The 13,980-nt window shown below is 48.6% G+C and overlaps 1 protein-coding gene across 1 annotated transcript in view; it reads right to left on the bottom strand.

Moving 5' to 3' along the window:
- got1 (glutamic-oxaloacetic transaminase 1, soluble) overlaps window positions 1-11,375 on the bottom strand; it is a 78,950-nt gene extending 67,575 nt beyond the window's left edge. The window contains exon 1 of the mRNA XM_085994279.1: window positions 11,112-11,375. Within this exon, the coding sequence (XP_085850405.1) occupies window positions 11,112-11,232 (121 nt within the window). The 5' untranslated portion in view covers window positions 11,233-11,375. The remainder of the gene's footprint in view (window positions 1-11,111) is intronic.
- Window positions 11,376-13,980: the final 2,605 nt, after the last annotated feature.

The raw sequence follows: 13,980 nt of genomic DNA, 5'->3' as shown, positions 1-13,980 counted from the left end.
AGCAGAGCCTTTAATTACATTATGGTGGCAAAATTGAACAGCAAATGCTGACTTAGCAATTTACAATGCTAAATGCTGACAGAAAAGCATGAAAAGATTTGTATTTTTACAGCGCCTTCCACGACCACTGGACGTCCCAAAGCACTTTACAGCCAATGAAGTACTTTTGGAGTGTAGTCACTGTTGTAATGTAGGAAAAGCGGCAGCCAATTTGTGCACAGCAAGCTCCCACAAACAGCAATGTGATAATGACCAGATAATCTGGTTTTAGTGATGTTGGTTGAGGGATAAACATTGGCCAGGACATCGGGAAGAACTCACCTGCTCTTCTTCAAAATAGTGCCACGGGATCTTTAACGTCCACCCGAGGGTAGACGATGCCTCGGTTTAACGTCTCATCTGAAAGACGGCACCTCCGACAGTGCAGCACTCCCTCAGCACTGTACTGGATTGTTAGCATAGATTTTTGTGCTCAAGTCTCTGGAGTGGGTCTATGAACCCACAACCTTCTGACTGAGGTAAGAGTGCTGCCCACTGAGCCACAGCTGACACAAAAACAAGGTTTGTGGACAGGAACTTTGCATCCTACATAAGATTTTTTATATATACTAGTCGATCAACCATGGTGTTGCACATTGGAGAGTCATGTCCTGAAGGGTTGAAGGACTAGGATAAATTGGAGAGGAGGAGGGGGAAAGGAAGATTACGTAGAATTTACAGCACACAAGACCATTCGGCTCACCTGGTCCGTGCCGGTGTTTATTCTCCACACGATCATCCTCTCACTTCCTATCAGCATATCCTTCTATTCCCTTCTCCCCCATGTGTTTATCTAGCTTCCCCTTAAGTGCATCTAAGTGAGTTGGTAGCGAGTTCCACATTCCAACCACTCTCTGGGTAAAGATGTTTCTCCTGAATTCCCTTTTGGGTTTATTAGTGACGATCTTATATTTATGACCCCTAGTTTTAAAGACTTCTATTAGGTCACCCCCTCAGCCCTCTCTTCTCCAACGTAAAGAGCCCCAGCCTGTTCAGTCATTCCTGACAGTTATGATAGAGATGAAGGGAGAAATCGAGAGGGAGGGGAGAAAAAAAAAAAGACAGGCGGGGCCAGTGAGGGGGATAGAGGTGATCAATGGACTGTATATTTATCAGTGAAGGGGGTCCAATGCAGCCTGTTTGGGGGTAAGGGAAAAAGGGTCAGACAGCTGAGGAATCTTTTCAGGACTTGGGAGTTTGGAGCACAAGCATTAACAGCATCACAGTAGACGTCACAGCAAGATTGGGAGAACAAGTGGAAAAATCTCCCAGCAGGAGGGGAGGTGAGGAATGATCCAAGGGACACCATTTACACGCCACAGGCAACTGCACAGGTGTTGAAGCATGCTGTGGCATTGGGCCTGCCCACTGCGGAGTGAGGCTTTACTTTGGGCTTATTTAAACTTCACTTGAAAAAACCCTCACATTAGGACCCTCTGGTAAGGGCCACCATATTCCTGCACTGCCATCCAGTGGCTTTGTGCTGGAATTGCAATCTGACTCAAGATCAGAATACAATACAGTGATGGGCTTTACACCTATACAACAGATATTTAACACTGCAAGTGCCAATCATGCACCACCTACAGATATTGCAGGTAAATGTTGCCAACTTTTAAAAATGGTTTTCCCATTGACATGATTTTTCAAGGCCTTCCGAGACAGAATGCTGCTTTCTACTCAGTATTTTTAAGATATCATTTCAAGAAAGCAATGCCAGTAATTCTATTTTATTTTAGGATTAAGTTATACCTAATTCAGAGAGACGAACTTTGTGGAATAGCATGGCTCATTGTACCACTAATGATGGAGTGCTGTCACTGTATCAGAAGCTGAAATCCTTTTATACGATAGAGCTGCTTCAAGTAACAGCAATTGGAGAATTACTGTAAGCTGGCGGGGTTGTAGAATCTGCCTTTTTTAATGTTGTGGACCAGATGCCACGGTGCTAGAGCACCAGATCAACTACTCCTCTCCTCAGAGCGAGAGGGGCGGCGAGAGAGAGCGAGGCGGAGAATGAGAGCGAGAGTCGGAGCGAGAATGAGCGCGCGAGGCGGAGAGAGAATGAGAGAACACACTTTGGACTGGTTTCGTTCGCCTGAGAGGATCAGAGAGGAATTTTCCAGTGTATTCCCCCCCCCCCCCCCCCCCACCATTGGCCCTGGTTTTTTTGCCTCTCCTAGGAAATGACATGGCTGCAAGGGGGGGGGGGGGGGGGGGGGGGCAGAAATGCTTGGTTCCAGCCATCATGAGTGTGAGGCATACTTGATGGACGAGCTAGTCTTTTCATGCCCGTCAATCTTGTATGCTCCACATAGTTGAGAACCAAGGTGTTTGGGGCGGTGGGAGAATTTGGGTTATATTCCCCCCAACCATGAAATAGCTCTGTATCACTGTTATTCTGTTGAGCCAGTCAAAGTAGCAAAGGAATTATGCACACACACATTTAAGCCATTGTATGCTAATATTATAGCACAATTCCACCCTAAATCTTTGCAAGCACTCCCTTGTGAAAAATCCATGTGCTGCAATTACTGAACATCTTTTGCTAGTTTTACCAGTTTTATCTAGTAATGGGAAAAGATTCTGTAATAAATCCCTGTGCTCACTGACCTACATTGACTCCCGGTCCAGCAACACCTCAATTTTAAAACCAATTCTGGCATCTTGCGCATCCCTGATTTTCTTTGCTCCACCATTGTCGGCCGTGCCTTCAGCTGCCGAGGCCCCAAGCTCTGGAAATCCCAAGCTTTTGCTCACCTGTCCCACCATCTCATGTGTTAATTTATGTCTGACTACGCTCCTGTGAAACACCTTGGGACATTTTACTATGTTAATAGTTAGTGCAATGTAAATGCAACTTCTTGTTGTATACAGGAGCAGCTTGATTTTTGGCGTTAAAATATCAAACCTTAAATGTCGCGGCTAAAGGATAAATAACAGATAGAAGGCAATAATTCACAGTAAAAAAAACATAATACACTAAGCTGTTGTCTAACGCACTTTACAGTGCAAGTGGTACGAGACACACTTCTTGCACGCGAGAGGATAGAGCAGTGAGCTTGTGTTGACGTTAACACCAACGTGAATACGCTGGTCGTTTAGGAAGCAATGACCGGATAATTTTTTTTAAAAATTGTTTCTTTTTTTAGTTGGACGAAGGATAAATATTGGCCAGGCCACCGGGGATAACTCCCCTTCGCCTCCTTCAAATAGTGGCATGGGATCTTTTACGTCCACCCGAGAGGGCAGACAAGGCCTCGGTTTAACGTCTGATCTGAAAGACGGCACCTCAGAGTGCAGCTCTCCCTCAGCACTGCACTGGGAGCATCAGCCTAGATTTTTGTGCTCAAAGTCTCGGGAGTGGGACTTAAACCCACAACTTTCTGACTCAGAGGTACGAGTGCTACCAACTTCTTCTTATCGTGTCCACGGACAGTCTATACATAGCCCAGCCAGAACTGGACAACTGGGCCACAGCTGACACTTTCAGTTTCAAGCATTGGTTGGTCAGTAAAGTGAAATGGTTGTGTTCTCTTCCACCCTCCCGGTTTGCTCCTCTCCTTTATTGAAGGTGTGGACCCATGCTGGGGTACGGTTCCACAGCTGCAAGCCGGTACCTCAGATAGCCAAACTTCATATGTGAGGGAGGGAAGAGAGCAAAAAAAAAAGTCAACAAGCGATTTGACCATGGAAAGCGTCACAGCTGAGCCTAGTCCTGTCCTCACCACAAAACGTGCACCACCCAACCTGGCCGAGATCAACTGCACCACACTTACTGCTAGCTCGGCACGGGCTGAGAGTCAAACCTCGAACCTTCTGATCTAGTTTTAGTACTACAGCACCCCTTGCCTTTATCCACTAGGCCATCGGAGAAAACTGGTAGAATGTGTTAATTTTTAAATAGTGGAGATGAGTGAATGAGCGGAACACAACTTGGGTCACAAGGAGGGAAGTGGAGATGGTTGGTACATCGAACTCGGCTGATTCGGCTGCTGATGTTTCGCTCAGTCAATGGAGAACAAAAGTGATTGGCATCATTGAAGAGCAAGAGATCACTTAGCAAGTTAGTTTGTTCAAGTGACCAGTTTCAGGACCATGGGGCTGAAACTGTGATTCCTGCCAATAGGATGTTCAACAAGCACATTGCAACTTACGCAAAAGGATGTTGATGTACATTGAAAAAGATTGTTGATGTACATATGTTATAGAGAAATGTAAACTTGTGTGCGTAAGAATCGGCTTAAGGACCGTGCATTGACCAGAGACTACCATATAAGGCAAGGTCATTTCCAATTTGATAGAGAATCAGTGTATAAAAAAAGCTTTTAAGTTGAAGAGAGAAACCTAAAAGAATTGAGCATTCAAATCTGCTGTCATAACTCTGCTTTGTAAATTATTATACTCTGAAGAAATTATACTCCACCTTTAGATTTTTTTCTACTTTAAAACAGTGATTATAACCAATGTTCCCTTTAAGCTGCGCGGCTGTGCAGCGCTCTGCAGCTCCTGCGCAGCCAGCTCACCGGCTTTTAATTAGGAAAATCCGCGCATGCACAGTATTTTGAATGGGCTGCCCGGTCCTTTAAAGGGGCCGCGCACCCAAAAAAAATTAAAGGGAATACAGAAGATTGAATTCATTACTAGTCAAGTGAAAAACAGAAGACGGTTTAAAACAACAGGGACCAATGAAATCCTGGCCGTTACTGGATGTGGTGCTTCACTGTTCTACTCGGCTCACATCATATTGCACGGTGCAATATCCTGTCATTTTAAATCCTCGCCACATGGCCAGCAATCGAAGGGGTTTTGGCTTCACAAACTGGCAGCTGTTTGGTTCGTCCTTTGACACTCTTGGTCAATCACCTAGACAGTTAAAGTGATGAACATCTTTGCACAGATTGAACATCATTCACCAACAACACTCAAGAAGCTCAACACCTTCCATGACAAACCAGCCCGCTTGGTTGTCACTCGATCCACCACCTTAAACATTCACTCTCTCCACCACCGGCGCACCGTGGCTGCAGTGTGTACCATCTACAAGATTCACCGCAGCAACTCGCCAAGGCTTCTTCGGCAGCACCTCCCAAACCCGCGACCTCTACCACCTAGAAGGACAAGGGCAGCAGGCGCATGGGAACACCACCACCTCCAAGTCACACACCATCCTGACTTGGAAATATATCGGCCGTTCTTTCATCGTCGCTGGGTCAAAATCCTGGAACTCCCTCCCTAACAGCACTGAGGGAGTGCCTTCACCGCACGGACTGCAGCGGTTCAAGAAGGCGGCTCACCACCACCCTCGAGGGCAATTAGGGATGGGCAATAAATGCTGGCCTTGCCAGTGACGCCCACATCCCCGTGAACGAATAAGTAAAAAGTCATGTAAATATCAAGCAGAAACAAAATGGACTAGATGCAGGAAGGATGTTCCCGATGGCGGGGGAGTCCAGAACCAGGGGTCACAGTCTAAAGATAAGGGGTAAGCCATTTAGGACAGAAATGAGGAGGAATTTCTTCACCCAGAGAGTGGTGAACCTGTGGAATCCTCTACCACAGAAGGCTGTAGAGGCCAATTCATTAAATATATTCAAGAAGGAGTTGGATATATTTCTTCAGGCTAAAGGGATCAAGGGGTATGGGGAGAAAGCAGGGACAGGGTATTGAATTTGGATGATCAGCCATGATCTCATTAAATGGCGGAGCAGGCTCGAGGGGCCGAATGGCCTACTCCTATCTTCTATGTTGCTATGTTTCCCCCCTCCCAAATTACTGAAATCTGAGAATAGATGTGAATATTGAACCCCACCTTGCCTATAGATGCCTCCAGCTCTCCAATGCCTCAATCCAATGGCCACTGTCGATGTGCAAGCTGAGAGTGTAGCTGTAGGCTATTTGACTGTGGAAGGCATTACAGTCAAGCCCAGTCCTGCCTTCACCTGACATTACACAGATACACTTTCCAGCTAGCAATCAGGAGCAGGCACGCACCCACCCTTGCCAAGGGCATCTCAACTGCAGCACATGCGAGTAAACCAGCTTCCAGAATATTTGCATCTAAACGGCGACAGGTGTGCATGCTATTCTCTTGTAGCATGCAATGAAATGAAACAGGATATGGCAATTTCAAACCACGTGAATCGGTTACAAGAACCTGCTACGCAATGTGTTAAAAATGGAACGAAGGCACTCCCACAAACTCCAACCACAAAGACACATTAGCAAAGACGTTACTGCAAAGACACAGAAGGCACCTTAGTGGCAAGAGGCATTTCTGTGCTACCAATATTGACGGATAATTTTTTAAACCTATCGTAACAGCAGCAAAAACAAGGTCCTCTTTACAATCCTGGGCTTTTAGAAATAGGGAAACACGGTACAAAAGCAAACCTATACAAATTATTTAAGACACACAGCTAGAACACTGGCAGAAGGGTCGAGAACCAGAGGACACAGAATTAAGGTGATTGGCAAAGAATCAAAGGCGACGTAAGAAAAAAAAAATTTACGCAGCGAGTGGTTAAGATCTGGAATGCACTGCCTGAAAATGTGGCTGATGCAGACTCAATCTTATCTTTCAAAAGGGAGGTGGGATAAGTATCTGAAGGAAAACATTTTGCAGGGCTACAGGGTAAGGGCAGGTGAGTGGGACTAACAGAGTCAGCACGGGCTTGACAGGCTGAATGGCCTTCTTCCGTGCTGTAACCATTCTACGATTCTATGATTTGTGTCCAGTTTTGGGAACCCTACCTTAGGAAGAATGTCAAGGTCAAGGAGACGGTGCAGAAGAGATTAACCAGCAGGGGGATACTTTAGTAAAAGTACTGTAGTGTACTGGTTATATTACTGGACTAGCAATCCAAAGGCATAGATTTATAATCCAGTGAACGTGTGTTCAAATCCCGCCGTGGCATTTGAAGGATTTGAATTCAGTGGTTTTTTTTTTTAATTTAAAAAAGCTTGCATCAGTAAGTGAGCCATGAAGCTGTCGGATTGTCGGAAATATCCTTTAGGGAAGGAAACCTGCAGTCCTTACCCGGAACAACAACAGAAAACGCTGGAAAAACTCAGCAGGCCAGGCAACATCCGTGGAGAGAGAAACAGAGTTAACGTTTCAGGTCGAAACCCTTCTACAGAACTGAAAAAAAGCAGGAAATGAAACGGATTAAAAGGCCGGTTTGGGGGCTGGGAAATGGGGGAGGGGATAAAAGAACAAAAAGGGAAGGTCTGAGAGGTGAGGAGACATTAAGAGATATTCAAGGCGAGACGAGATGGTAATAGGACAGGTAAAGAGACAAAGGATGGCTCGAGATGAAGCGTGAAATGCGCTGGCAGAGTGAGAGACAGCTGCCGTGTGGGAGAGAGAAAAAGGAAAAGGCTTATATGTGACTCCAGCAGTGCGCCAACATGGTAGTAGACTTTTAACTGTAAGCCACTCAGTTGTACCAAACAATGTTCCCTTTAAGCTGCGTGGCCACGCAGCCAGCTCACAAATGGGTGGTCACGAACTCAGAGGGTGGGGGTTCCGGGGCGGCAGTGGCCCAGATTATTTGTGTAGGTCCTGGACAATGCTCCTCCGGGGCCCACATAAATAAGCCTCTTCGGTTCTATCACCCATACAAGTGGTCAGAGTTTGCACTGCGCAGGCCCCGATCTGTTCCACCCTAGAATGGCGATGGGGATCCTATTTACGTCATAGGACCCTGGTTTCCATATTAAAAGAGGCCCATCACCTGAAACCAGCAGCCGCTTCGCGCATCTGGCGGTCGGCCCCTTTTAAAATGGCGGCAGTCGCATCGCCAGTGTTAACAGGGCGGTAAGGCTACCGACACCATTTAGAGGCCATTACTGCCCCATTAACAGCAGGCAAAGGCAGTCAAAAATCAACCGCCTAATGTCTGCATTCAGACCCTCATTTCACAGGTACAATAAATTCAGTTATTCTTCTGGTAGTCATGCCTTGTAACTTTTTTGCGTGCAATGTAGAGTGCCAGGAAACTAGACACCCATCCACACACCACCCCTCCTCAACATCAGCAGATTAGTTCCCAAATTATAATTAGCAATTAAAGGCAGCTTCTCAAAGAGCACAGTTGCCACTCTCAGTATCAGGACAGCTGCATTCTACTATCTGCTACTAAGTGTCAGCTGTGGCTCAGTGGGCAGCACCCTCCCCTCCGAGTCAGAAGGTTGTGGGTTCAAGTCCCACTCCAGAGACTTGAGCACAAAATCTAGGCTGACACTCCAGTGCAGTGCTGAGGGAGTGCTACACTGTTGGAGGTGCTGTCTTTCCGATGAGACGTTAAACTGAGACCCCGTCTGCCCCCTCAAGTGGACGTAAAAGATCCTATCACACTACTTCAAAGAAGAACAGGAGTTCTCCCGGGTGTCCTGGCCAATATTTATCCCTCAATCAAAATCACTGAAACAGATTATCTGGTCATTATAACATTGCTGTTTGTGGGAGCTTGCTCTGCACAAATTGGCTGCACGTTTTCATACTGTTATATATTACAACAGTGACTACACTTCAAAAAAAAAGTATGTCATTGGCTGTAAAGCACTTTGGGACATCCGGTGGTTGTGAAAGGCATTCTTTCTTTCTATGACTTGCATTCAGCGAGTAAATCTAAACAGGCACTGGGTTCTACAGAAAGAAAGAAAAATCCACTAGCACGCTGACAAATAAAGTCAAAAGTGATAGAAAAAAAATGTCAATCATCCTGTACTAACTGTATCAGTAGACACAAATGGCCTGGCTGGATGCATGGGTAGCAGGAGGTATTCTGCTTATACCTCCAATTGCTGAACAATGCAGCAAAATAGAAGCCACAAATTTCAGTACTGAAGGAAAGCAGAACAAGCTTTTAATACGGCACTTGCTGCTAAACTTGGGTGCCGCAATGCCAATGGAGGCAAGAATTATCACCGTTTGAAAATGATTCCTTTATAGACTTGCAACATAGCTTCCTCTTCTTAGGCAGTCCCTCGGAACCGAGGATGACTTACTTCCACACTAAAAATTAGTTCTCAGGTGACTGATGAGTCCAATGCGGGACCTGCAGTCTGTCACAGGTGGGGCAGATGGTGGTTGAAGGGGCGGGTGGGTGGGGTGCTTAGGTTGACTTAACATATAACCTGTTTTATGCACTTCACACCAGTCAGGGGCGATCAGTATTGACGAATGCCCCTTTTACCCTTCAGACATTGCTTCAAGTTAAACCATGGCTAAAGGACAAGGGGCTTGGGTACACAGGCAAATTCAAAGCCAGTATTAGTCTTCACACAAGAAATTTCAGAGGCCAAACACTATGGGTTCATCCAAGAGGCAATTAAGTGCTGCAATGGGAGTCGGGGGGCATTTGGTTTCTATAGGACGGTAAAGATGGGCCGAATGGCACTCCCCCATCCGTACTTATCACTGCAACCTACACTCAGGTGGCGTCAGGTCTGCCATTTTGATTTTGGCCACTGGCATGCTGAGCTCCCAGCCTACGTGACAGCCCGACAATGTGATTTCCACACTGCTGGATTACACAGGCCTTCTCCCCTGACATCAGGGAAGCTGCGTGGCCAGAATGACGGGAAACATGGTCGGTGTGGTCGGTAACTACGCTTCTGCAATCATGACAATGTGTTGCCAAATTCACCCACTGTTCAAATGGATCAGCATCACAGGGACCAGCACATGTTGCAATACTGCCTTCATCATTGCAATAAATAGGATATGAAACTGGTATAGCCAGAATTACTGCAAATTTATCAAGCATATTGACAGTTAATTAGAAATTCTACAGTCACATTGAGAACAAATACAGCACAGAATGTGGTAGATTAACACAAAGGCAGATCTGAATCTGTCAAGATACCCAAGTCACAAATAAGTCTAGGTGGCAACAGTTTGCAGTTACTTTTGTTGTCTAGAAAGTCCCTCTGTGACCACATATGCACCTTTGATTAGTTTTTGTTTGTTCTGATAAAACCTAGGGACGTTATTTCATTTTGAATAGTCTTTGCAATCAGCAGCTATCATGAAAAGCCCAAGGTCAGCGGACTTGGAGTCACGTGACTGCCAACATCTAACTGTGGCAAATTCACTATAGGTTTGGAGTGATATTTCATAAGAATCAAGGGAGTCAGTTAGAATAAGCAGTGTTGCTTATTTCGCTTTTATTGGCACCAATAAGTCAGCAGAATTAGCTTAAGTACAATTATGTTAATGCTGTCCCAATGGACAGCTTTTATTCTATTACTTAAAATTGCTCCAATCACAAATGCCACAAGCCCAGGACAACTCGAAACACCCTCCAGACATAGCCAAGGGGGAGGGGGTCAAACACTGTTCACTCCCCACCCCGGGGGTTCTGGGGCCACGCACGGTTCCTCTGGGCTCAGACGCTGCTCATCGGGGTTCAGGCGCTGCTCATCGGGGTTCAGGGGTCAGGCGCTGCCCATCGGGGGGTCAGGCGCTGCCCATCGGGGGGTCAGGCGCTGCCCATCGGGGGGTCAGGCGCTGCCCATCGGGGGGTCAGGCGCTGCCCATCGGGGGGTCAGGCGCTGCCCATCGGGGGGTCAGGCGCTGCCCATCGGGGGGTCAGGCGCTGCCCATCGGGGGTTCAGACGCTGCCCATCGGGGGTCAGACGCTGCCCATCGGGGGTCAGACGCTGCCCATCGGGGGTCAGACGCTGCCCATCGGGGGTCAGACGCTGCCCATCGGGGGTCAGACGCTGCCCATCGGGGGTCAGACGCTGCCCATCGGGGGTCAGACGCTGCCCATCGGGGGTCAGACGCTGCCCATCGGGGGTCAGACGCTGCCCATCAGGGTTCGGGGGGGGGGGGGGGGGGGGGGTCAGACATTGCTCATCAGGGTTCAATCAGCGTTCCCCAGGGTTCAGACACCGGTCCCAAACCGGAGTTACGCCGCTGATCTATAATGCCTGCGACCGGGATCAGCCTGGGATGCAATGGGAGGGAACCGGACCCCAATCCCACCCGTCAACCCGCGCCTGTGAGCCGAGACCCCCGGGGGAAGGGAAGGGGAGGGGGGGCCGCCCTGGCCGATCCTTACCTCCGACTCCCAAGTTGACCTTCTTGGGGTGCGGGTCCTCCCTGAAGTCGGCCGTCAGCTTGAAGACGGCCACGGGCACGGCCAGCGGCACGGCGGCAAAGAGCGAGGAGACGCAGGCCATGGCCACTGAGCTGAGCTGAGGTGAGGTGAGCTGACGGTCCGGCCGCTGAGTGAGAACGAGCAACCACCGAACCGAGCTGCGCCGCTCCGCGCGCTGTGACCTTCAGCCAATCTCACCGCAGCCTGATGCCGCTCATTGTGACGTAGGTCCCCCTTAAACAGACAGCCTTCTCCGCCAATTAGCGCGGCCCAGCCGCCCCTCAGCCCCCGCCTGATTGGTTGCCCATGTCCTAGTGGGCGGGGCCTTCGCCGCGGCTCAGGTGATGTCCAGCCGCTGACGGAGAGCGAACAACCTCCGCCGCGCGTGGTGACCTTCAGCCACGCGCAACCCAGCCTGACCGACAGCCCCCTCCGCCAATCAGTGCGGCCATTTTGACGTCCCACCCCCCCCACCCCTTGATCGACAGCTCTGGCCACCAATCCACGCGGCAGAGCCGCCCCCACCTGCCACCTGATTGGTTAGCTGACGTCGCAGGGGGCGCGGCTTCACGCGGCTCCCGTAAGCGCCCGCCAGGCGCTGTGATTTTCAGCCAATCTCAACTGGCACCGGCAGAATCAGTCAGTAAAGGTGACTCGGAGCTTCCAGTCACTTTAATTCTCCGCTCCACTCCCACTCCCACTCAGACCTCTCTGTCCTCGGCCTCACACTGTTTCAATGAAGCTCGTCCTGAGCTCGAGGAACAGCACCTCATCTTTCAATTAGGCACTTTCTTCTTCTTAGGCAGTCCCTCGGAACCGAGGATGACTTGCTTCCACATTAAAAATGAGTTCTCAGGTGACTGATGAGTCCAACGCGGGACCTACAGTCTCTGTCACAGGGGGGGCAGACGGTGGTTGAACGGGCGGGTGGGTGGGGTGCTTGGGTTGACGTGCGCTCCTTGCGCTGCCTGCGCTTGGCTTCCGCTTGCTCCAGGCGAAGAGGCTCGAGGTGTTCGGCGCCTTCCCGGATGCTTCTCCTCCACTTTGTGCAGTCTTAGGCCAGGGATTCCCAGGTGTCAGTGGGGATGTTGCAATTTTTCCAAGGAGACCTTGAGGGTGTCCTTGAAGCGTTTCCTCTGCCCACCTGGGGCTCTCTTGCCGTGCCGGAGCTCCGAGTAGAGTGCTTGTTTTGGGAGTCTCGTATTGGGCATGCGGACAATGTGACCCGTCCATCGGAGCTGATTGAGCGTGGTCAAAGCTTCAATGTTGGCCTGAGCGAGAACACTGACGTTGGTGCGCCTATCCTGCCAATGGATTTGCAGGATCTTGCGGAGGCAGCATTGGTGGTACTTCTCCAGTGCTTTGAGGTGCCTGCTGTACATGGTCCATGTCTCTGAGGCATACAGCAGGGCGGGTATCACTGCTGCTCTGTAGACCATGAGCTTAGTGCCGGGTTTGAGGTCCTGGTCTTCAAACACTCTCTTCCTCAGGCGACCGAAGGCTGCACTGGCACACTGAAGGCGGTGTTGGACTTCGTCGTCGACGTCTGCCCTTGTTGACAGTAGGCTCCCGAGGTATGGAAAGTGGTCTACGTTGTCCAAGGCCTTGTCGTGGATTTTGATAATCGGGGGGCAGTACTGTGTGGTGGGGGTAGGTTGGTAGAGGACCTTTGTCTTACGGATGTTTAGTGTAAGGCCCATGCTCTTGTACGCTTCGGTGAAGGCACTTTACAGCCTTCTGGACTCAACATAGAGTTCAACAATTTCAGACCATAACCTCTGCCCTTATCCTTTTTTTTAAATTTATTTATTTATTTTTCTCTCTCCCACATGGCAGCTGTCTTTCATTCTGCCAGTGCCATTTACACTTCATCTAGAGCCACCTTTTGTTTCTTAACTTGTCCCATTACCATCTCCTTTTGCCTTGCACCATCTCTTAATCTCTCTTAATGTCTCTTAATCTCTCCTACCTTCCACCCTATCACAGACCTTCCCTTTTGTTCTTTCCTCCCCTCCCCCCTTTCCCCGCCCCTACACTTGCTTAAAAACCTGTTCCATCTCCAGCTTTTTCCAGTTCTGACGAAGGGTCATCGAACTGAAACGTTAACTCTGTTTCTCTCTCCACAGATGCTGCCCGACTGGCTGAGCATTTCCAGCATTTTCTGTCTTTATTCTACAACAACAACTTGTCTTCCCTTTGCTCCCACCAACAACTGGCATTGATAGAGCAACCCCACCTCAGGCAGGATAAATTGGCCTTGGCCTGGGTGCAGCATAGATTAACAGGCCGACAAGGCTAGAAAATAAGCAAACCAAGCACTAGGGTTTATTTTTAATGGGATAGAATTGAGAAGTAGGGAAGTTACGCGAAACCTGTATCGAACCTTGGTTAGACCACACTTGGAGTACTGTGTACAGTTCTGGTCGCCATATTATAAAAAGGATATAGAAGCACTGGAGAGGGTGCAGAGAACATTTGCAAGGATGATACCAGAAATGCGAGGGTATACATATCAGGAAATGATGAACAGGCTGGGTCTCTTTTCTCTTGAAAAAAGAAGGCTGAGGGGTGACCTAATAGAGGTAAAATTATGAAAGGTTTTGATAGAGTGGATACAGAGAGAATGTTTCCACTTGTGGGGAAGAGCATAACTGGAGGCCATCAATATAAGATAGTCACCAAGAAATCCAATAGGGAATTCAGAGGGAGCTTCTTTACCCAGAGAGTGGTGAGAATGTGGAACTCGCTACCACAGGGAGTAGTTGAAGTGAATAGTATAGATGCATTTAAGGGGAGGCTGGACAAGCGTATGAAGGAGAAGGAAATAGAG

The sequence above is a fragment of the Somniosus microcephalus genome, chromosome 8 (genome assembly GCF_052327205.1).
Source record: "Somniosus microcephalus isolate GS21.2 chromosome 8, FLI_Smic_1.0, whole genome shotgun sequence".
NCBI classification, from domain to species: domain Eukaryota; kingdom Metazoa; phylum Chordata; class Chondrichthyes; order Squaliformes; family Somniosidae; genus Somniosus; species Somniosus microcephalus.
The sequence above is the reverse complement of the archived record's forward strand: the minus strand, read 5'-3'. Positions and strand labels throughout refer to the sequence as shown.